This window comes from Coturnix japonica, chromosome 2, assembly GCF_001577835.2.
Source record: "Coturnix japonica isolate 7356 chromosome 2, Coturnix japonica 2.1, whole genome shotgun sequence".
NCBI lineage: Eukaryota > Metazoa > Chordata > Aves > Galliformes > Phasianidae > Coturnix > Coturnix japonica.
Genome location: NC_029517.1, coordinates 90,359,670 through 90,383,688, shown reverse-complemented (window position 1 = coordinate 90,383,688; position 24,019 = coordinate 90,359,670). Strand labels below are relative to the sequence as shown.

The following is a 24,019-nucleotide window of genomic DNA, read 5'->3' as shown; positions in this document are numbered from 1 at the left end:
AAATGCATACCTTTAAGAACAAAAGTTTGTTCTTAAATGATATTTAATTGTTCTTAACTGGTTCTTTTATTGTTCTTTAAGAACAAAAGTTTATTCTTAAATGACATAGAAGCAGACAAAAGAGTTTTTTTGACTTCAGGATTAGAAATTAGACTGTATCAAAGCATGGACAATGAGGAATTTGCAGAGAGCCAACAAAAGCAAATGAGTGGTTTCTGTTGCTCCAGCTGGCACTGTTAAATGAAGACATTCAGAGCTGAATGGGCTTTGCATTCAAACATCAGAACTGATAAACAGCATAAATGCAACTTGCAAATGTCATAGAGAGAAAGTGGAGTTAGAGGTGAATTATGGTAGGAAAACAACCTTTGCAACATGCCAGCCCAGTAAATGCCTGGGAAAATCATCTAGTCTACTTACCTGCGGTCAATCCTCCCCATCTTCTGGTGTGATTTCTGTCTCTTTATGTACCACTACTTTGGTCACTGACATGTCAGGGTGCTGCTCTTTGGCTTCTTTAATTGCCTGAGCCAGCGCCTATCCCAAGGAAACCACAGAAGGGCAAAAACAAAAAGGAGGTGGAACATGCATGATCAGTAGCAAGGTGGAGAGATTCATGAGATATTACACAGTTTACAAATGAGGAAAATGATTAAAATATGAAATATACCATCACTGACTTAACTACTAGTTCAGTTTAATTTAAGGCATGTCGGTTTGAACAGTATCTTTTAAAACAATGTTTAGTAATGTTCTGTTTTTCAGCCTTCAGGGTAGCCTTAAACAGCTTAGAGATTTTACCTGATCATGGTCGATATCTGCATCTCCTGTGATGACTATTCGTTTTTCGATTCTTGTTTCTGAGATGCCTCCTTTCACAGTCTAAATGAGAATGATAAATACATGTCAGTAGCTTGCTTTAAAGAGTGTTGCAACCCATTTGCAGGACTATCACACATTCAGATGTGATCCGACTAAACCAACTTTGGACACACACAGATGACAGCCCCATACTGCAATTGGAGCTTGCTCAGAATGGGGGGGTTGGACCTCTCCAGAGTTCCTTCTGACAAAGATGATGATGTGATTTTAACCAGCCTGCACACATCCAGAAAGATATTTGGGGTAGGTCAAAAATGACAGGTATTAGTGGTAAATTCATCCCATGAAAAGAAGAATGGTCATACAGACAGAGAGCTCATATTAAAACCTAGGTAAGACACACTGCAGGCTTTAGAAGAACAGAGAGGCTGTACAGCCCTTGTAAAGCTCATCTACTGAAGGGTGAATTGCACTGCAGAAGGATGAAATGCAGTCTTCACTGAATACTAGTAAGAAAGCTGTCACTGTACAAATAGGGTTTCTGCTAGCTCCTTACAGCACAACAACACTACAACAACTCAGTGTCTAAGCTGACTGAATGTTCCATTATGACTATACGATACAGATTTACAACCATTTCAAAACTGTGCAGACCAAATAGTGCAGGACTCAAAAGCAGTATGGTCCTGACAATCTCATGCTGAGAAAAATCATTCCTTCCTTGGAATCATTTGATGACAACTTGGCTACATTGGTCCCTGATTAAGAAAGTATTTGCTGCTAATTCAAATGTATCTGCACAGTAGTGTAGACATACCTGAAGGGTTTATTCTTTTCAGACCACTCTTAAGTCCTTGGGTGATAGGTTAATCATAGAATGGCCTGAGTTGGAGAGGACCACAATGATCATCCAATTTCAATTCCCCTGCTGTGTGCAGTGTCACCATCCACTAGACCAGGCTGCCCAGTGCCACATCCAGCCTGGCCTTGAATGCCTCCAGGGATGGGGCATCCACAACCTCCTTGGGCAACCTGTTCCAGTGCTTCACCACCCTCTGTGTGAAAAACATCCACCTAAAATCTAACCTAAACCTCCCCATCTCAGTTTAAAACCATTCCCCCTTGTCCTATCATATCAACCCATGTAAACAGTCCCTGGAGCCTTCTCTTCTCCAAGCTAAACAAGCCCAGTTCCCTCAACCTTTCCTTGCAGGAGAGGTGCCCCAGCCCTCTGATCATCTTAGTGGCCCTCCTCTGGACCGGCTCCAAGAGCTCCAAGTCCTTCCAGTACTGGAGGCCCCAGGCCTGGACACAGTACATCAGATGGGGCCTCACAAGTGCTGAGTAGTTGGGGACAATCACCTCCCTCTCCCTGCTGGCCACCCCTTTTTTAATGCAACCCAGAGCACAGTTGGCCTTGTGGGCTGCAAGCGCACACTGCTGGCTCATGTCCAGCTTCTCATCCACCAGGACTCCCAAGTCCTTCTCCACAGGGCTGCTCTCAAGGAGATCTTCCCCCAGTTTGTATAAATACCTAGGATTCCCCGATCCAAGTGCAGCACTGTGCACTTGACCTTAATCAAGCTAGTATACCCAAAGACAGGTGAAAGCCAAAACAGACAGGATTTTGTTTGAGCTTATAAGCATGTGACTCTGCTTTAAAACAACAGAAGCTAAGAAAACACATTTTTCCTTCAGAAAAAAAAAAAAAAAAAAAAAAAAAAGCTTTCCATTTCCAGAGGACTCACTTTGGTGATATGTGTAGTGGTTGTAGTGCTGGTGGTTTCAGACGTGATAGTTTGTGCACTCATCAGCACACCAGGCTCTGAGTCAGCACCACTATCCACCTAGAGAACCAAAAAACAATAATCAAAAGTATACCCTTAAGCAAAGGAAGTCAAGAACTGAGCTTCTCTATTTTTGCTGTTCTTCATAGAGAGTTATTTAACAACAGGGAAATAACAGCTGTTAGGGTGATTATGCATCTTTATTTCTCTCTGCATTACGACTTCTCTTCTGGAAGGACAGATGAGAAACTGGGGCTTTGAAACCTATAGTTTTATCAGCATTCTCTAAAGGCCCTACATCAGGACACACCAGTCACCTTCAGGTACAATACACTTTTGCACATACTCTCCGTGCTAGTATTGAGTTCCCAAACAACAGTTCATACTAAGGAATACACCAAAACATGGATGAAGAGAGATGGGATTTTCAAGGCCATGCTAATTAGACATTGGCTTCTGTAGGATTTCTTACCTGTGAAGACTCATATGTAATGGTTTTTGTTTCTGTATGGACTACTGGCACTTCCTTTGTTGAAATTTCAAGGTTTTCCCCCCCAGTAGAAACACTACTGAAACTGATTGTTTCAGTCTTCACAACTGGTGACTGTGTGAACAAAAACAAACAAACAAAAAAAAAGGGATTGGAAAATTTAGTAAAGTTTCTGGATTTTTAATAAAAAAGTGCTCTGCATTTTAAGAAACAAAAGAGAAAAAAAAATCTCTTTGTTGTAATGGTATGTATATAGCACTAGCAGTTCGACACTACTCTGGATTACATGAGAACGAGCTTCAGGAAACATGTAAACATTACACATGTTCTCAGAATGACAAGAGAACAAATCCTATTCAGGCTTGCTTTTCCATTCAGCTTTCAGAAAAAAAAAAAAAAAGAAAAAAAGAGCAAAACAAGGTATCTCTACCCTTCTGCAAAATGTTTCTTGAAATCTTTCTAATGGGGCTAAAACAAGAAGCACAGATTGCTTCAGACAGACTACAATAATGTATGACTGTATCAAGAATGGAAAAAAAAAAAAAAATTTCTTTCTTTGAGGACATGCAAACTTTGCCAATCCTGATGGATTTTCCCAAAGAGAATGCCAGCTGAGTCCTTGTTGCCCACTGCATAAAAAGCCAGCAAATGAGGCATTTCTCTGCAGCATGAAAAGCGCTTTTAGGTAAAATATGCATGGCATTTAGCCAAGGATGGAAACCAGCAACAAGCTTTGCAGGTGCCATGCAAGGAGGAAATAAGAGGAGAAACAAACTGCCTGCTGTAAAAATGCAATCATAGAAGTCTTGTACTCTTTACTTTCCATGAGAGGAATTGACTTAGTCCACTACCACATACATTTACAACTCAGCACAAGAACTGATTTAACGAGTTACCTCAAAATGAGGTTTTCTTTCCAAAGAGTCTGAAACGTGGACTGTTGTACTGTGCTCCTCCGCTTGCTCATGAGAAGTAGCAGCAGCAATGCCTTCCTGTTTGGTTACAGCTTTGTGAGCCTCCCTTTTTTCCTCTTTAGCCCCCTTAGTCACAGCAGTGCCCTCCTTCCCTTTTGCGCTAGCAGATGCTGCCTGAGCCTGGGCATCTGCAAGTCCAGCCACTGTAGCGGGATCCCCACTCGCATGCACATTCATCCCACGTCTCTCCTCGATAACCACAGTCTCCTGTACAACCTTCGTCACTGCGTCCTGGTGTGGCTGAGCTGCTTGCTTCAGTTCACTGGAAGTTATCTCCTGAGATGTTGTCGTGTCTATTCTCTGTTGGGAAAGAAGAAAAAAAAAATCCTCATGTTGAAAGCAGACAATGCTACACAGAGCAGCTCCTCAGCTTAACGTACTGTGAACATAAATAAAAACGGGGTATTACATTTTGCCAATTTATTTCTCTCGCGCTAATGGATTTTCACTCTAAGGACATAATCAGAAAAGTAGAAATGAAAAATAAAACAAGATTATGATTTTAGAAGTGAAGAAAAATGCCAGTGTTTTTATCCTTGGTAGTTTTGTGCGAGTCTTATAAAGGCAAAATACAGCACCCTGTAAAATGACCAAAATAAACTGAAATGAGATTAAAAACAAAAACAAAAACAAAAACCCACAACACTTGTTGTTGTCGTTGTTTTCCCTTTTGGTGAAGTTTCTGTTGTGGTCTGTTGTAACAAAGAACAAGGCACAGCAATGCAATGCGTTAGGCATACAGGCTCTGAATTATGCATAAAAACAGGAAACAAAAGCAAATCAAAAGTCATTATTGTGCAGTTATAACACCGAGGGATGGAATGAAACAGCCACCTGCGCCCAGCTATGGGAAGTAGTAGTAACCCCTCCTATGAACTCAGTCGGCTTCCTGGCGGACTCTATTAAACTGAAGATATCTGAGCCATCCAGGGTTTTTTCACCGGTGGACTGTTTAGTCTAAACAGACAAAGAAATGGAGAGTCATACACAGATGAAAGGCCAACCCACATGCACAGAGAAATTAACTGACAAAACAGGAGGCAGAGACAGAGGAAAGGAAGAGAAGGTTGCAGGGCACAGAGAGGCTGGGAATGGGATAAGGATGGGAAAATAAATTAGAGCAAATTCATACTGGCTGTATTAAGCAATAGTTACAAAGCATAGTTGTTAGCACCGGCGTTTTGCTCGTTCAGGCAAACCTTTTTACCCTTTGGTTAACAAGCAACAGCGGCAACACCACACGTCAGTAACATGGATCTTTAAATGAACCAGAAAAGTTGAAAGCCTTATATAATGCCTGCTTTACACTGTAGTATGGCTTCAAATTATGAGAAAAAAATAAGCTGGGTTGGCTGCTGTCAACATAAAGCCAGGCAGCAGGAGAACTGAAAGGCAGGGTAGTGTGAGGGCATTGCCTAAAAGAAGTCATGCTTTAATCTTTAAACTGTGGCATGAAGTCAAAGCCTCTTGTTACCACTACTTTTGATGCAGACGACTCAGTAACAACATAGTGAGCAGTAGCAATGGTAAATGGTTGTTCTCTGGAGTATCTCCACTCAGACACACTTTTATCTTTCCAGGTAAATGCCCCTGCTTTTGCAGCTTCACCATCAAGGTGTTTTTCTGCTTTGCCAAGCTGCAAGCTTCCCAGTAACTGCAAATCTTGGTCCATCCTTAGTGTCTTTTTCAAGCTCTCCTCTTCGGGACTTTGCAACTGAGATTCCGCTTCCTTTATAGGTGTCAGGGAGTCAGACAGCTTTCTTTTTGTGCTCTGCACATCGGCCTTCTCCTCAGCGACAGGCTCTACGATCCCATACTTGGCCAATACTGGAATGATTTTCAAAGATTCTTGTGCTTCCTTCTCCTTTTTTTGCAAAGCTTCTACAGAAGGCTGTACTGTTTTCTCTCCCTCTTTTGTTTTACTTGTCATGGTAACAATTTTCCCAGACACAGCATCATAGGACTTTCCTAAGGTGAATGTTTTCTGCTTATTCTCATCTTTGGATTGTATTTCACTTTCCAAGTCCTCAAAGCTCAGAACTGTGCTGGATTTTAGTACCTCGGGCGGAATGCCAGCTTTACTGCTCACAGTCACCACTTTGTATGTCACATTTTTTTTCGATTCACCATCAGCTACCTCAGAAGGTACTTTGTCTATAATAACCCAATCCTCAGTGCCCTATATTTGAGATATAAAAGCTAAATTAGAATATCTGAAGGTTTATCTGTGTTTCAGGAGTACTAAAGTATGAAGTCTTTTAAGAAATCAATCCTGTCTCTCTGGAAAGTATATAATAATTTTACCACTGAACTTCTTAGAGTAGTTATCAAACAAATAAACAGCATCACCTCAGGCAGAGTTAGATTTCTTCTAGGTTTCTTCCCATTAGAGGCCCATATAATGTGGACAAATAAATAAATAAATAAATAAATAAATAAATTGCATTTGCCACACTTTTCTGCAGTAATTTGAAGCAGAGTAAAATTATCATCAGAATCATCCTGAGGTTAAAAATCATATATCACCATGGTTCATAATGTTACAGTTGAAAACAAGTTACAGAAATAGGGCAAATAAGCCCAACTGTATCCCAGTTGTAACAGCCACACTTCTGATGAGATTTTAGAACAGTATGCATTTGTATGTAGCTGCAGTCTGCACTGCAGTCTGCTTTTGTTAGAAAACATCAACCCCCTTCAGCACTATTTAAATTTAATAGTACAAGACAGTAAATGCCATCCTACTAAAGATATTGAACTGAAGGCAGTGTCTTTTATTCTTCTTATACAAGTATGCAACATGATTTGCTTTGACTATGCAACTGGCATCCACTTATTTGACCATGAGACTGTAACTTCTGCATTTAACTAAGCAAATGTGGTTATTTAAAATTGAATGAATTAGAAATAACCTCTAGGGATGATGGGATACTTTTCTGGATAATGATTTGATGAGAAGTAACCAAAGTGTCAGCAGATTCTCCTTCCTGCAGCTTCTTCTCTATCACACTCGGCTAATAGAAAAACCAATAAGAACACAAAGTTCACCATCACTCAGAATAATCTGAATTCACTTGACAGTATATAGGAAATTCATTCTAATGACACAAGTTCCCCATTCATCACAAAGTTCTCAGTGTAACTTTATGCTGGAAATGCATGCACAACTGCAAACAACATCCACAAACAGCACCGTGCAAGTAGAGCTGTAACTAGCAAAGAAATCAACCTGTATTAGGTAGCCATAAGCACTGAAGAGGCCACATTCCTCTGAATTTGGCCCCCAAAACATTTGCCTCTATAATTATGAAGTAAGTATGCTAAAAAATAAAAGGTTTGGAAGGGAAAAAAAAGATAATAAAATAAATAACTGTCAGCCTATCTGACTGCATTTCAAGAAAGTATTTGTTTTTACCTGCATTTCAAGGAATGTAGTACCTCCTTTCTGCAATACTATGAGTTTTTCTGATTTTTCTCTTTCTTCTTTGGTCTAATGTCAGGGGAACAAATGGTTTCAGTAAATGGAGGGCATATAGTCTACTGTACTATACAACAGCTTAGCATATTTCTTTATAAATTATTTACTACGTGGTAAGTTAGGCAAAAGAATTAAAATAATTTTACAACGGAGGCTTCTCTCTGGAATGTTTGGGACATTCCAATGAATTCAGAATAGACATGAGTACAAAGTTTGTGTAACAGGAAAATCAGCACATTGAGTAATACTTGGGTGTGGATGTGTGGCATTTATTTTATCCTATGTCATTCACTTAAGTTTGTCTGGTGCCAACTGGATGTGGCTTCCATCTACAGGCTAAGAACACGGCCCTCTGCCTCACTCTGGCTTTATCTCTTGTCCAAATTTCCAGCTTCCTCTTACAGCATGACATTAATATCCTTGACTTTACCCCATCGGTGCCTTTCCAGTGCTGTAAGAACAGCAGTTCCCAAGGCTGAGAATCAATTTTCAACTTGACTAACTGTGAAACTTTAAAATACTGCTAATGCTAGCTTTCTTAAGCCCTTTGAGCATGGGCATTCCTCAGACATCCTGCCATTCTTCCTGCTTCTGGGTTGGCCACGTTGTTTATTTGGCTGGTATTCACCCAGAGAGCAATGCAGATTTTTAGCCAGACCCTTTGTATCCACTTTCAAGGCAAGTGTACTCATTCAGTGTGTCAACACAAGTAATGCAAGCAGTGTAATAAAAGGGTACTGTTTTAAATTCATATACCGCTCTGTACTCATGAAGAAATGTACACATTCAATGAAGATACAGAACATCTATAAACTAGAGATGGGAATGCAGAAGTTATTCTTGTACCTGGCTGCAATGAGAGGCATAACTCAGCTCTTTGAAAGGGTAGATAATAGCTGGACAAGGGGAAATGTTTTTAAGTTGAAGGAGGGAAGATTTAGGTTTGATGTCAGTGGAAAGTTCTTTACTATGAGAGTGGTGAGGTGCTGGAACAGGCTGCCCAGAGGTTATAGATGTCCTGTCCCTGGAGGTGTTCAAGGCCATGCTGGATGGGGCCCTGGGCAGCCTGGTCTAGTATCAAATGTGGAGGCTGAGGGCCTTGCTTGTGCCAAGGGGGTTGGAACTTCATGATTATTGAGGTCCCTTTCAGCCCAGGCCATTCTGTGATTCTGTGATTCCTGCATTCTAAAGTGCTAGTTTAATTCAATCCAGACCAGCATTGCAAAGGATTTTGTTAATATGACAGTTTTCATGTTCTGCAGCCATCTGGCCACCATTATAGTAGCCATTTAAAATCATTTCTCATAACTAAATGAAACGAAAGAATTTCTTCCCATTATTGTGTGAACCAACTGGCGACCAGACAGGCTCAATCTGACCAAACACAAACATATCAAACACTCCAAGTGTGTGTTTTACTTTCCTCTCTGTTCTTCCTTTATTGTAGTAACCTTGAAGAGCTAGTTGTAACAGAACTGAATACACCTTTAAAATGGCTATTGTGAGTGAAGTTTGTAGTATCTTTGAGGATGTCGAGCTACCGCACAAGGAAGGTGTAAGTGCTTTGGATCCAGACTGCCTCTGCATTTCCTAGTAAGTGCCACAGTGCTGATTTTGATTGTGCATGGCCAAAGATTTTCCTGACAAATTATTCTATCAGCAGGATGTGCAAAGTGAAACCATCCTGCCTAGCACAGACAAAAAGGATGTCATATGTTACCAGAAGTCACCTCAGAATTAGGCTCTGAGAACTCAAATCCACTCATATTTTTCACAGCATTTTCTTCATTTAGATGCATGTAAGATATTGTAACTGGACATTGCTTTTGAGCATGTCCTTTTCCTCCAGTAAGAATGCTACCAGATAAGGATATCTCTCGCCCCTTTTATTTCCAAATGGATGGTTAAGTTAGGATGTCTTTCCTCAGGGTAAAACTTACAAAACTATAATGCTTTGCTACTGCTTGTGCAGTTTAATCAACATTCTGCTATTACATTTGCAAAATAATTAAGACATGAAACAAACTTGGGGTTATTTGCTTCACTCACACTCCTATGATTTGGGTTCAGCAATCCAGCCACTCACTTTTCATCAGGTCTTTACCTCCTTAATATGTTAGATGCATTTAGATGCATTCTGTTTATTAGACTTACGATTTTACTTTTAGGACAGAAGACCTGCATTTTCATCTACAAATATGTTTAGAAGATCTATTATCATTCCTGAACAAGACAGTAGGAGATAACTGTTCTCCTCTGCTCTGTACTCATGAGGAGCACTACTACACCTGGACCACTGCCCTCGGTTCAGTGAGCAAAATTTCTTTCCTGCGTGAAAATGTGCACGCTTAGCAATCTACACTGACTCTTCAATGCATAACCAGCAGACAGAAGCAACTATTAGCTCCCTTACGGAAGTGGGCAAGCAGGTCCAATTATCATCATTATTTCTTCTTCACCTTTAGAGACTGACAAGAGTTCTGCCCTTCACTCTATATTTTCTTGTCAAGCCTGGTACTGTACCTCCCACCCATGTTGCTATGCCACTGTTCAGTCAGCAGTCACCATTATTTAATTTTTCGCTCAATCACTGTCATGTTTTCTTTCACACATGGTCAGATTTCCTCAAGCTTAGCGAACCTGTAAGGAAGCCTGCATTTTGCACCCTTACAGAGACCCAGTTCTGCTCGGTAGCTAGCAGTGAATTCTGCAGTCTATCATTATACATATAAATATCAGCTATCTACTTTTCCTTGTACTTTTGCTGCTAGAGCTTGTGTCCTGAGAAAAAGGAGCACCTGCAAGTATGGAGGGGCCTCTAATATCTCCTGAGAGCTACTGTAGATAAAAATGAATGCATAAATATATTATGAAGCCTTTCAGATCTTGCTGACCTCTTCAGGCACTAGTGGTTCAATCATAGGAGCCTCCTCCTGCCTTGCTGCAAGCCGAACGGGAGATGTGGAAAGCCTCTTCTCCCACTCATTAGACACAGCCGTTTCTGTGGAGGTTTCCAAGAAGGTTCGTTTCAACTCGCTTATATTGGTCTGATGTTTCATCAGATCTTCCTGGGTTTTGTCTAGGTCCTAGATAGTTTTAAAAGAATAGAGCAGTTTGTAATACATCCTAAGCCGATGAAATTTCAGAGCCAAAACACGTAACTCAGTTAGTAAAAAGGAAAGTAACATCTTGGGGAGCCGGGGAGCACAGCACTAACACAACACTCTGTGAAAATGTGGCATTTTGAGAGGTAACAGCATAGCATATCTCACTCAAGTGAGTATAAATATACTCTTAAGGAGCTTATCCATGTCACTACAATTTACACCTGATAAAAAAGGCTTCAAACAAACATACATATGCGCGTGGAGGCACACACACATACGCACACGTGTCTATATATTTATAGTAAAAGTTAGAGGAGTCGTCATAATCTGAGAAAAAAAATCTACTTAATTTACTAGCAGGTGGGAATACACGGGTCATGCATCATAGTGCAGATTCACAGTTTACCACTAAAACTAACACACATGTACGCACATGCACTGGTATATACCAATACCAACCTCTAACATAAGATTACTATGTTTGACATACACATTTTCACCCTGTATTCGCTTAATCAGACTATTCTGAAAGAAGTGAAAAAGAAAGGGAAAGGTAAGGGACACAGTATTGAAAGGATACAAAATGCTGTTTCTACACATTTCTTCACAGAGAACCAACAGTAACATGCTGGGAGATATGAACACCTCCAACATCAGTACTTTAGTAACATCTGCACCTTCTGCTTCTGTACCTGTGCCTTTAGATCTCCGTCCTCCTCTTGATCCGACTGCCAGCATGAGAAAGATTTGAAAAAATACCTTACCCATCCATATTACAGAAAGCTTTACAAAAGTTGGTCAGTGAATTAGGTTCAGAGCACATTTTCTCTACATTAAGGGCCTAAGGAGAATGCACAGACAAAGCGGCTGACTGCAGTTTTCCTAATTCAGAGCAGGCCTCCTCTTTCCAAAGCTGTTAATTTTGAACAAAAGAGTATTCAATATTTCCCTTTAAAATTTCCATTACCGCTGTTTAACTTCCATTATTTAATTCTTCATTATCATTGGTGCACTCTACTTTCATAGTTCCTCTAGTTACTTATGGAGTAGAAGGTGGACTTTTTTGAGACCAGTGCAAGTTAAAGACCAAATGGCAATAACAACTTCAGATATCTGTAATCCCAAAGCTTGAACATATGATGACATCTCCTAGGCCACAGGAAATGCTTTGTATAAATGGACCAAGGGTAAACATGTGCAACACCTTCTAAGGAATGAACCATGTCTTATTTGCAAAAACTGCTATTTCCTTAACCTCAGTTTCATTCTGTATTCCTCTAAATTTACTTCATTTTCAGACTGCATATATTCTTTCAGCACTTATTCGCACTGAAGATTTTATATTGCAAACAGAATATTCACTTCATCTCAATTTTTCAAAAGCAATGCAAAATGGATCATGAAGACAGTCCATTTTCAGAAGGTTTCATTTTCAGATGGTAAATATACAAACTTTCTGAAAAGTGAATGTCCATGAGAAAAACAGGTTCACAAAATTTCCATCTCTAAAATAAAGATGGCACATAAGAAGATTATTGTGAATTTTTGCTAAATAACTGAACATTTTAAACATCGTGGCTTTAGGATTACATTATGCTTTCCGTATGACTCAAAGCCTGAAGCTATGGAGTGCAAGTGACTCTTTAAAGCATTTTGTGCTCCTGCCTGGCCTCAACAGGCACTATGTTGTTGCGCCATTTGGATTGTTAATGCTTGTGCCTCTATTTTAACTGTTAATTTTTCATACTGTTCTAATTAGTGAAATGACCTACTGGAAAATCGTTATCTGTTGACTACTTTATAACTCAGTTCAAATCTATTCTATTTACAGCCAAGGCTAAATCGTCCTGACGCGTCATATGCAGAACTATTCCTTAACGATAATTTTAATGGTCTGAAATATTAATGAGATCTTACTGAAAAGCTACAGTAGTGCTTGCAGTAAGGCTCTGTCTTCTACCAGATGTCAGACCAAATTCAGCTCATGTTTGCATCTGCAACCATATTAATTATGAAAGCATTATATCCACTTCACTGGAGTCACACGGGGCTGAATTTGCCTGCACAGCCTACATACTATGTTGTGGATAAGAAGCTTATCAGTGTCAAGAAAAACCCACTTTTTAATGTTCCACATCTGAAGATAGTATGTGGACTGCAATCTATGCATTGTTGAAGATGATGTGAAATTAATTTCACTGAAGATATTTATAACTTGGAAATACCTTTTCTCAGAAAACTTGAAAACTCTGCTATATCTCCTTCCCCCTGCTCTCTCTCTCCAAAAGGCTGCAGATTATAACATCAAAGAAGGAAGCACCAAACACCAGGACATGACCAGCAAGGTAGGCAGTGTTTGCATGGGTGATGCTGCTATCATCCCACTACCTGCACAAGGCAGTGCAATCTCAGCAGCCTCCAGATAAAGTACAGGAATAAGATGAATGTGAAGGGTGCCCTGAGAACTCCGTTGGCCAGGGGAAGCTTTCACACATGCACAGAGTGGAGGCCCTACACTGTAGGAGGAGACATGCAGTTCAGCACTCATGCCCGGGGTCAGGGAGAGATGAAACCAAAGGCTCTCCCCTTTGGTAACTGGGGGCCATTGGCTGTACAAACCTCGGTGGCAGTGGTCTCACCATCAGCTGCAGTATCCGTCTGCTCACTGTCAGTCTATTTTGTTAGACAAGTAACCAGGTTCCGAGAGGAAGGCAGGAATAAAGAATAAACCCATCTCATCAGTACACGCAGGCCACACAGGGAGCCATTAAATTCAACATCCCTGTGAACTGCATTAGCATTGCTTTTCAAACCACGCACAAGTCAAAGAAGCAAAATAAAAGTGCTATATTAGTAAACAGAACAGACTCAGAGGAAGACTCAAGGCGTACTGTACACAGTATATGGCTTTACTGTAACAAATTTTTAAGCCAAACAAAACATTACTCGAAAAGTCTCATTTGGATAGTAATTTTTTTTTTTTTTCTTAAGAAAGCCAGGTGGCTTTTAAAAATCTAAATCTAAACTAAACTAAAATAAATAATGTTTTCTAAACAAACTTTTCCTCCCAAAATAATTTAAAAAAAAATATTATTAATCAAATTTTTGTTCTGGCCAATAGAGATTAATGCGGTGTTTGATCCTTTATCTGGAGGGGGAAAAGATTATTAACAAAGCAAAAAAGCTACTTGAACAGTCACCTGACTTTCAGCCCCTCATTTGTACAGAAGTTGTCTCGTCTCCACATTTACACACTATGAGGCTGTCTGCATTACCAAGGAGTAGAAATAACCATAGCCCCCGCCTGTCTATGGAGTAATGGTAGGGCTCAGATCCCACTTGGTTCCAGTAAAGAGCAGCTGATATTTTTACCGACAGCAAAAGGAAACAAAACTGTCATTAAAAAAAAATCAAAACACTTCTCATTCCATTTCAGAATATGAATAAAAGCAGGAGAAAAAGAAAAGTAACTCCCTCCCCCCCAACAACACTCACTAGGTACAAGTGATAAAAAGGAAACAAAGCACAGCATTGCTCAGACTGATCTGTCCCTGCTTTGTTCTGGTAGAACACTGACACCATGAAGAAGGTTTCAGAGGAGAACTCATGTCAAGACATAAATCAAGTGTAGGCTACTACAGGCTGGGAAGATAGCTCGAATGATTGCTTTTGATGTCATATAAGGTTGCAGAAAACTATTAAGCAAAGAAAATACTGTTTATTTGCCCCAGAATAGAACATAAGAGTTGTTTTAGCATCAGTGGAAGCTCTTATTTTGATTACTGTCTTTCTGTGGTCTTCAGATGAACTATACATCTCATCCTCAGATCACATCAACATGAAATGGGAGAAATAGGCAACTAAGAGACATGGATGCAGTCTCACTTTTAACTTTGCATTTTTATCTTCAGTCATTTTATGACAACTGTAGTGGTTCATAAAGACACTTTTTTGGATATGTTTTCACTGGCTTTTTCTTTACCATTCCTTTCTTCAAATAATTTGTAATTGTGCGACAGGCAGAAAAATAAGCAGATATTCTGAACTACTGGGTAAGTGTACAAATACAAGCTAGATGCAATTTTTCAAGCAATAACCACTCACTAGACTGACTGCTTTTGTTTTTAAGTAGAACTATACTGCCAAAATAGCGTACTTAGCCAGGCAAGCTGCTTTCATTAAAGTGTCACAAAAAGTTTATCTGAAAATTGTTTCTTTATTAGCAAAGAAGTTTCCTTCTTTGTAAAAATATGGCAGTATGAAAAAAAAAACCAAAACAACCAACCCAATGCATTGTCACTCCTATTTAACAAAAAATAATTATATAAAAAAGAGGAATTGATGAATCTAGGCATCTAAAAAGAAACAAAAGATTTTTGTCAAGACACTTAGCGTCTAGCACATACTGTATATTTAAGAACTTGAAGTTGGTAGCATTAGTGAAATATTAACAGCAATGTTAGCTGGGTACCAACGGAGAACGTAAAAAAACCAAAGAGGACAGATCATGTCTGACTGCGCAGACTTCCTCTAGATGCATTGTTTAAGGGAGGATTGAGCTCAACAAGGTATGAGACACTGACTGTAGCTCTTTTAAGTGCCTCCTGCATCACTGTGTGCAATATGTTGTGAACTGAAAGCACAGTTTTTTTGGGGGAAAAAGATTTTATTTCTTTCCCCAGAACAGCAATACAATCCTAAATAAGGCATAAAACTCAGGTTACTGTAATGTACATGTCTGCTAACAAGCCAATCAACAGCCACAGAGCAGAAATCAGCCTTTCTGGGTCACTTGAAGTGAAGACTATTTCAGAGCAAGGAATGGTGAATTAAGAGTCTCAGAAATGCAGATCTCCTTAGGAGCAAGAAAGGTTGGGCTCAAATCAGACGGGCTGCAGTGCAAAAACAACAGGCAGCTGCTGCTTGTGCTCATGGGCATATGAGGGGCTGGAAGGGAAGAGAGCAGCTACCTCCTGAAATGCTGTGGCTGCATGTCCTCGAGTTTGTGATTGTTAACTGCTGTGATTTGTTTTGCCAATGTAATGCAGACATGCCCAAGTTTAAAACATACTCACTGTCATGCAATGTTTTGAACAAGAAATGCCCCCCGGATTAGGCACAAGTCTGTGTTGTCTGCCAGAAAGCACTGCCAGAGTAATCACCTTCATAAAGGAGCTACGTTAAAAAGTCTACTTTGTAACACTTCCAAACTTCACTCATAAAGAAGTGCTCATATCTGAAAGAAGAGCAGACAAATGCATTACATAAATGCTGCCTCATTCTGGAGCTGGCACTGTATTAATGCTGCTCTTTCTATTAGATTAATTCAAGTGCAGAGCTAATGCAAATTGAGACATAAATGCCATTTCAAAGTGAAGACACGAAATGAGACAGCAAAATTTGGGACACTTTTAATCAGAAATTGCATCTTATTACTTCTTTGTTAGGCATTACGGAGACAAAAGCGTCTAAAGACAATATTTTTGCAAGATAAACTGATGCAACTTTTGGCTTTCCACAAAAAGTAAAAGAAATCCTGCACCAAGTCATATCATTGTGGTAGATTTCACAAACATTTAGACACACAAGGTGTTCACTGGAGGAAACCAGTGCGATGGCATAGACCAGCAGCCAATACAACTTTTTACAAATAGCCAGCTGGTCAGCAAGTATCTGAACTGGTGTTTCCACACACAAAGCAGAACCATACTTGTGCATCTGAGGAGAAAGCAAACAGGGAAAAAAAGAGAAAAAAGTAACCCATTATTTTATTCTGCCCACAAGGAGTTTCTAGGCACCAGCAAAAACAGAGACCAGTAACTCTGTTACTTAAACGAACAGGTTCCTTTTCTTCTTCTGGATATATCACCATGTTCAGTGCCCTCAGAAACACTACAGATTCTTCTTCTGCAGTTGGTTTATCAACTGTGATGATAACTGTGGTGACTTGAGGCAGTGATTTTGGCAGTGATAATTTAACACTGCAAATGTTAACATTGCCCACGTGGCATGCTCTGGTAGCAGCTGCACAACAGCTGTTCCAATGTGAACTCTCACCGATACACTGGATTTAAGTATGGGAAAACAATTTTACCTGAAGAAGATTGGGGACTGAGGCCTACAATCCAGATCCAGGTTTCACTGGACCAGAAGAGGCTTGTGCTACAGCTGATGGCTTCTTGCAAAAAAGCTGAGTCTGCTTCCATTTCAAACACCCTGAAGTTGGTAAGGATGTTCACTGACTAGCTGTTTATATAAACATACATACATATGCATGCATATATATGAGGGCTGCTCTGAAAGTGATGTCTCCTATTTCAATGTGTTGGCCCACGATGTCAGAGGTGGTGGTATGGTAGCAGAGGTTGAATTTTTTCACCAGTACTCCATTACATTTTGGTGTTGTGTGACAGATGGCAGCAGAGGGGCAGTCTGAAAGAATGGTGTCTGACATGGAAGTGCGTACGAAACAAAGGAGAGGAATTGAATTTCTCCATGGGCAAAATTGGCACTCATTGACAGTCACAGATGCTTGCTGAACATTAATGGAGACCAAACAGTGGACATGAGCATAGTGAGGTGGAGTGTGGTGCATTTCAGCAGTGATGACAGAGACAGTGGGTCACCTCTGCTGGTACATTTATTTACAAGTGTGGCATGCAGGCTCTTGTTCATCACTGGTGAAAATACACAGCTAACAGTGGTGGTTACATTGAAAAACGGTGTTTCATAGTGGAGAATTTGCTCTATCAGTGTTATTGTACTCTTTGTATCTGTAGTCATTTCTATGGAAATAAATAGGAGGCATTACTTTTGGAGAGACCTACATAATTATGCATGAAATTGTACTTCCTTCCCTCTATTTAGAATGCTATTCTAACACACCCTAGTCTAAAGACACAGGAAAAAAAAAAGAGATCTTGGTGGGTCGGATGCTTCAATGCTGACTGGTGACAGTTTATTTAGCAAAGGTCACTTTGCATCAGCCATCACAGTTTGAACCAAGCCACTTACACACAGTGTTGTGCCTAACCCTGGGCCCCAAGCTGCACTCCCAACACAAGAAAAAAGATAAAATAAATGAAAAAAAAAATTAATAAAAAGAAAAAACAACCCCAAACCAAAAACATCCCATCCCTTCTAACATATCAGCACAGACAGAAATGAGGCTCTGAAAGTAGGACCACTACTGCAGCAATCTAACACTGGTTAGGACTGAAGCACTGAACACAAAAAAGAGTGTTCGATGCCGAGGTACACACCTCTTCCTCTGAACTGTCACTCAGGTCATTGGCAAGTGAGGCACTCAAGGAGGCCGCCTTGGGCTCCAGGTAGCAGAGGCACATAGCCAGAGGAAAGGAGAGAGTGAGGGCATATGGCACTGAGAAAGAGGCAGAGAGCAGAAAGAAAAAAATGAAGAGGAAGCAAGGCACGAGCGAAGGAGAGCGGATGGGAAGGTAATGCTGCACGCTGGCAGGCAGGAGGTTGGTTTCGGAGAGGTTAGGGAGCGACAGGTAGCCGTCATCATCCAGGAGGGAAGGGAATGAGTCAGGAAGTTGCAAGGAGAAGGAAAACAGTGTCCCGCCTTTGCCGGCTTTTTGCTTATAGCCGAAAGCCACGTCTTGCTCCACAGAGCAAACTCTCCCTTTTCTGTCGGAGTCCGGCTCTACCTCCCCATGCTTTGAAGCACCCTCTTTGGGTGACTCGCAGCCTAAGGGCTTTTTTCGAGCACTCTCCTTGCATCTCCTGCGAAGCTTGGCTGAAGATGCATGGGGACCAGGCTGCGGGGACGGCGAGGAGTGGTGTGAGTCAGTGCCAAGAAAAGGTGGCTGGGGACAGAGAAAGAGCAGCAAACAAGGCGCAAAAGCAAAAGGACAAAAAGAAAACTGTCATTAGTTAATTTTCTTCCGTGATGATAAATAATATATATATATATAATCATAAACAGCATCTTAACACTACAGCTTTTAACCAAGTTAATTTTGCACGTTTCCATGCTGCACACCACATGTATGAGTGAATAATGGTTACAGCTTACAAAAGGCAATGTCTCATTTCAGCATTTGTCTAGTCATTTGCGATACACAATTTAAATCAAAATCCTCACAGCTATATGTGGAGGTGATGGTGCTGCTAATTTCCACCTACTGTACAATGTTCTTCAAATCATAGGGAGCTTTCAAACATGAAGTACAACAAACAAACAGGGGAACATATTCCTAATATCAACACTGCTTGAGATGCTGCCCTTACTCGAGTCATGGGGAGACAGAGTTGGGGCCACGTGATTCCCATCTATGCCTGGCACACCACTGATAATTATTAAAATCTCAAGGATTTTAAAATCTGTGTGTCCAAATTAGTGCATTACAACATATGAAAAAATGCCATATCCAAAAACTAATCCAAACATATTCTGCTTTTGGTGGCAGATAAATCTATAGGTCAGAAGATATGGTATGTTTGATATCTCAACGAGCAGCAGTTCCTCAGCCCAACTCCCACAGCCCATGCACCCAGCATATATATAATATACCTGCTGCTTCTGCTATGCATTTTACTGTAATCAGTAATGACTACCAACAAGCAGGCTTTGCTTTAGTGCAACACTTGTAGGACATTCAACCATTCTTTAAGATAACTCAAGGGCAAAAAGAGGGATGTAATTCAGGAGGGTACTTGCGTCTAGCTGACATACAACACACTTCCTAGCAGACAGCTACAACTAATCGTCAAACACAGTCACCACCAGAATGCCCCAGCGCCACCAACCTGTCTTGCTGCTGATGGATTGGAATTTTGGCCAAAGTCAACCAGGCACACTTAGGAGAAGTGACAAACTGGCTCATTGACCAAGCCAAATACTTGAGCTGCTCCACTGCCTGCCTTCCTGCAGAGCTTACCAAAGGCACGTCAACTGCACTCACACTCCAAACTCCCAGGACCAAAATGACTTCAAAGCCAAAATAGCCTTTATCAATTTGGTGCAAAATCTGAGCCAGTGAGCTGGATCTCAATTTTAGATACAGGTGGCATCAAGCTAGCTGCTAAGCCTAATCTTTACCAGGCATCCCAACAGCAGGAATGTGATTTCAGCCCAAGGTTTACATAGAGGAGTCAATTCCCTTCCTCCTAATATTTTGCTTCTCTCTCTTCCTTAGCAAAAACAGTTCACATTTTGTTTTATTTTTAAAATAAATCAATCAGTTCAGGCAACTTACATTCCAGAAATCAGCAACTAAAACCAAGCCTAACTTAAACAAGTATCTTTGTGAACTTAATGCAGTAAACTTGAGCCAAAATCTAATGCTGATGGACTCATGGGACTTTTTATGAGGTAAATACACAGAACTTCTCTTCATGTTGTAAAGGCAAAAAAGCCAAAAGTAAATTTCTTCTTTGCTAATGCAGACTATTCACATATGGACATCTTTGCAGCATTAATATTTAGAACAATGAATAAGAAGTATGGATAAAACAAAGAAAAAACATCCTGGTAGAAAAAGTGTAGGTTGATGTATATATTCTTAAACACGAATATGATTTCAATCATGTCCTGTGTTTCTTGAGACTGCTCTCTTTATAATGAATGACAAACTTTTGACAGGTCCAATGTGAAGCAGGACTAAGATCCCTCTATAATTACTGGACTGAAACTCTGTTAATGGGTGGTTTAAACTGAACTCACCTTCTGGGGAGTAAAAGTCATTCATTTGTATGTGTTTAAGAATCATCAAGATGTTTTCCTAGCTCTGACTATTTCTAGCCATCTACAAGGAACACGTGATCTTTGAAATACAGCTGAACCTCTCCATTGACCTAAATTAACAAACATTCGGAACAGAGTTAGTTTCAACTGGATATTTTATGCATATTTGATTTTCTTCCATGTTTCTCCATGCAGAAACTAATGGAATTTCAAAGAGACTCTAGTTAAATTCTACAGAGATTATCTTCTTAGTTCTACAATTGCAGGAAGTCTTTGCTCATCTGCAGTTTTGGTAATTCAGTTCATTTCTGATTTTTGTACCTTAACTGCAGCTCTTTACTTGAGGACCTGCACCTTTCACACTCATTATGTGGTAAGACTCGAAGTTCAGACTCTCAGATTGGCATTCATGATCAGTTTTGTGAGTATAAAGGTCTGAAGTTTCTTTCTCACAAATGCAGAGCATAAATGTTGCTTAGTAAATCTGTTCCTTAGCAAACTTTTTACATGATATCCTATATTCAATTCTCCATATTGTTTTTTTCTCTTCAAAGTATGAGACAGAAGGCATTCTACACAGTCTTTTCTCATTCTAACTCACTTATCCTCACTATCAGTCTTAGAAATTCAGCATCTTCTCTGTCTCTCTGATTTACTCTTCTTAGAATCCACATCTGTGCGTGTTACTTATATGCAGTGGTGGTGGGATTGAGCTTGGAGACAGACAAGCCAAATTTAGCAACTGAGTAGAGAGAGAATCATCAATAAAAATAGTTTTCTTTAGTGAAAACTTCACAGTAAAGTAAATGCTTTTGTAAGCCAGATAACTAGCTTATAATAGTATGCTAATGGCCAAAAGTAATAGGAAAAAATCTCATTGAAATATATAAAAACAAATATGCTGCTATGGAAAAGGAATAAGAAAAATACAACAGTTTAAAGAACAGAGCTATGTATAAGGACATAGAACTAATTTGTTGCCCTGACAAAAAATAAATATGTGATGGACATGCTAAAGTCAAACTACAACTGAAGACCAAAAGAGCAAAATATGCATGTCTAGGCTATTTCTGGATCCACTGTTCAGTGGATTTGCTTCTCAAAAAGTACATTCTGAGGCAATAATTGGCTTTTAAATCGTATGAAATGCAAAAGGATTATAGAAGTATTGATTCAAAACATTTAGATGCACATACATATACTGTGTATATTCTACATTCCTCTAGCTGCAGGAAGTATCTTCTCTCTCCCTAACAATTCCGTGCTGGTCCGAGCACTCTTCAAACAGATCAGTTTAACAAAGAAAACCCTAAGAACTCTACCTTTGTGTCATGGCGTACTGCTGAGATTGGAGTGACTTCCTCTGCTCTTTTCTTTTTGCCTTCTTCATCATCTTTCTCTTCTTCTGCCTTTTTCTCCGGAGTCACAGTGGTTATCAAATTGGTCTGAGAGATGCCCTTTGTTGTGGCGTACTGGCCAGTACCAACCTCTGCAGCAGACACAGAATCCTTCATGTACATTTCATGGTTTTCATTCACTGATGCTAAAAGCAAATATTTAAAGAGGGAAAGTCTGAAATGGCTTTTGCTGAGAAGCTGCATAAAATTAAAAAGCTGGGTTAGTAAAACATTCAGATATTGCTGGAAACAAAGCTACGTCTCATGTCAGGATACCAGAAGCATGTGCATACATTTAAATAAACTGTTTACTTGAAATAAAGCTTTTAACTTTCATATGCATAAACATATATTATGGATGCATATACACACATTACTGCAGCTAATGTGCGCGTTACACAGTTGTTAAATGTTAGCAAGCCATTGCTACTGTAGTAAAACATCAGAAAAAAATAATGCATTGCTATATATATCAGGCAGGAAACATATGGGAAAACATCAGCCTTTGGGAGGGAAGAGATTTTTTATTTTTTTTTTTAATCTGTCATTATAGAGCAGTACAGATCAAATGCAGGGTAAATAATGCACTGCCCTGCAGGAAATGACAGTATTGATATAACACACACGAAGCATCTGAGAAGCAAGAAATCTGATCTTTCTATTATCAAGTATCCTGTCAGTTAAGTGAGCTCAATATCCTAAAAAATTCTGAGAAGTCATGGTATTTGATTCAATGGATAAAACCAGAGTTTTCTAGGATGTAAATGCTTGCTAATTCACGGTGCTTAACCGTATATTAAGGATTTCAAAATAGAGTAAATATACAGATAGAATGTAGTACAAACACTAATATATACCCAGATCCAGCTCTTTGGTCTGCAATTAATTACTGATTCACTGGAATTAATCAAACGTGCAAAGTTACTTGCATGTGTGGCAAACCACAGGGCCAGGATCACAGTGTGATTAATCATGATGCAGAACATTATTGGCATGTTTGTGTTACAGTAAAAAGATTAGTGAACAAATCATAAGCATTAATTTAAAAAAAAAATAAAAATCTTTTCCCCATTTGCACTTAGGCAAATTACCATAATAAAAACCCAGCAGAGTCTAACAAATGCTCAGGAAAAGCTTTCAGATATTTTGCCTCTTGGGAAAGAGCTTAGGAGGCGGAAGAAAGCAAAACAAGTAAAGGGAGACATCTTGTTTAGATGTTACAAACAAAATAGTGCAGAAGGGTAATTTCTGCTTTGAGACACATGCATAGCAATCAGGTCACCAGTTGCTTGGTAACAAGCAAGAAGCACATCAGAATTAGAGGTTTCCAAAATAATTAATGACAAGCAGCACCTTTAGGGGGAGAAAGGAAGGCTTGTCACTACTACTTTTAAATCAACGCTTCCCCTCTCCCTAGCATCAGATATATTCATTGAAACTCGCTGGTAATATTTGGCAGGAGGTTTTTTTTTTCTTTTTTTTAAAAAATAGTGATTCTAAATTTAGTCTCAATATTTTTTTTTCTACAAAAATGATCTGCAACCTATTTTTACTCAATAGCTGACAGTAGCAGCTGATGAAGTAGATGAGACTACGCATCACACGTTGGCCTAACCTAGAGGAGCAGTAAACCTTGATTCCATGAACCACAGAGAAAGTGAGAAGGAGGGGGACCTGCTATTAACCTGCCTATGTTATTTTCCATCTTCAATGCTCAAAAGTGTTGTTTGTAAAAAGGGCTCATCAGACTAAGATGCTCGTGTTATTACTCTATGAAGGAAAATAATTCATCTGTGAATTTAAATACATACTTAATAGAAAAACCTGCATATGAAACAAAACAAAACAAAAAAAAAAAAAAGAGGCCAAATTAAACAAAACCCAAAGAATTACTCTTGTAAATCCTGACAGAGTGCTGAAGTCAGACTTGCTTAAGTGAGAAAGCCCCAGTCTGGCAGATCTGGTACTCCGTCCTTTTCCCAAGCAAGAAAGTGCTTGGCAGGGGTGAGCCCAACGAACAGGGCCCATGAAGAGCAGGGACCCAGAACACCCTGCAGGCAAACACTTTGTAGCTGCAGTAGCAGTAAGTTTAGGACATTATTTATCTGCAGCTTGCTTGTGGCAACCCACAGACTGCATTCCCCATAATACTGTCAGGTCTTGGTGTCAGATCTCTTTTCACTCTCCTGAAAGGGAGCAGAAGTCATGACACAAGGACATGGCTTCCTGCTCATCTCTTTGGGGCTCACATGCTT

At 39.8% G+C, this 24,019-nt stretch overlaps 1 protein-coding gene across 29 annotated transcripts in view; it reads right to left on the bottom strand.

The window, feature by feature from the left end:
- EPB41L3 (erythrocyte membrane protein band 4.1 like 3) overlaps positions 1 to 24,019 on the bottom strand; it is a 132,034-nt gene that overhangs the window by 3,440 nt on the left and 104,575 nt on the right. For 5 of the 29 annotated variants that reach the window (XM_015855304.2, XM_015855302.2, XM_015855301.2 and 2 more), the window contains 15 exons: positions 21,690 to 21,910; positions 17,921 to 18,487; positions 13,278 to 13,331; positions 11,351 to 11,386; positions 11,118 to 11,183; positions 10,446 to 10,637; positions 7,489 to 7,563; positions 6,986 to 7,087; positions 5,548 to 6,252; positions 4,908 to 5,030; positions 3,996 to 4,373; positions 3,082 to 3,213; positions 2,571 to 2,669; positions 802 to 882; positions 421 to 537 (listed from right to left, as the gene is read on the bottom strand). In XM_015855304.2, coding sequence (XP_015710790.1) covers positions 427 to 537; positions 802 to 882; positions 2,571 to 2,669; positions 3,082 to 3,213; positions 3,996 to 4,373; positions 4,908 to 5,030; positions 5,548 to 6,252; positions 6,986 to 7,087; positions 7,489 to 7,563; positions 10,446 to 10,637; positions 11,118 to 11,183; positions 11,351 to 11,386; positions 13,278 to 13,331; positions 17,921 to 18,487; positions 21,690 to 21,910 — 2,942 coding nt within the window. In that variant the 3' untranslated portion in view covers positions 421 to 426. The remainder of the gene's footprint in view (positions 1 to 420; positions 538 to 801; positions 883 to 2,570; positions 2,670 to 3,081; positions 3,214 to 3,995; positions 4,374 to 4,907; positions 5,031 to 5,547; positions 6,253 to 6,985; positions 7,088 to 7,488; positions 7,564 to 10,445; positions 10,638 to 11,117; positions 11,184 to 11,350; positions 11,387 to 13,277; positions 13,332 to 17,920; positions 18,488 to 21,689; positions 21,911 to 24,019) is intronic. The other 24 variants (XM_032442652.1, XM_032442655.1, XM_032442654.1 and 21 more) reach the window with 24 other exon arrangements.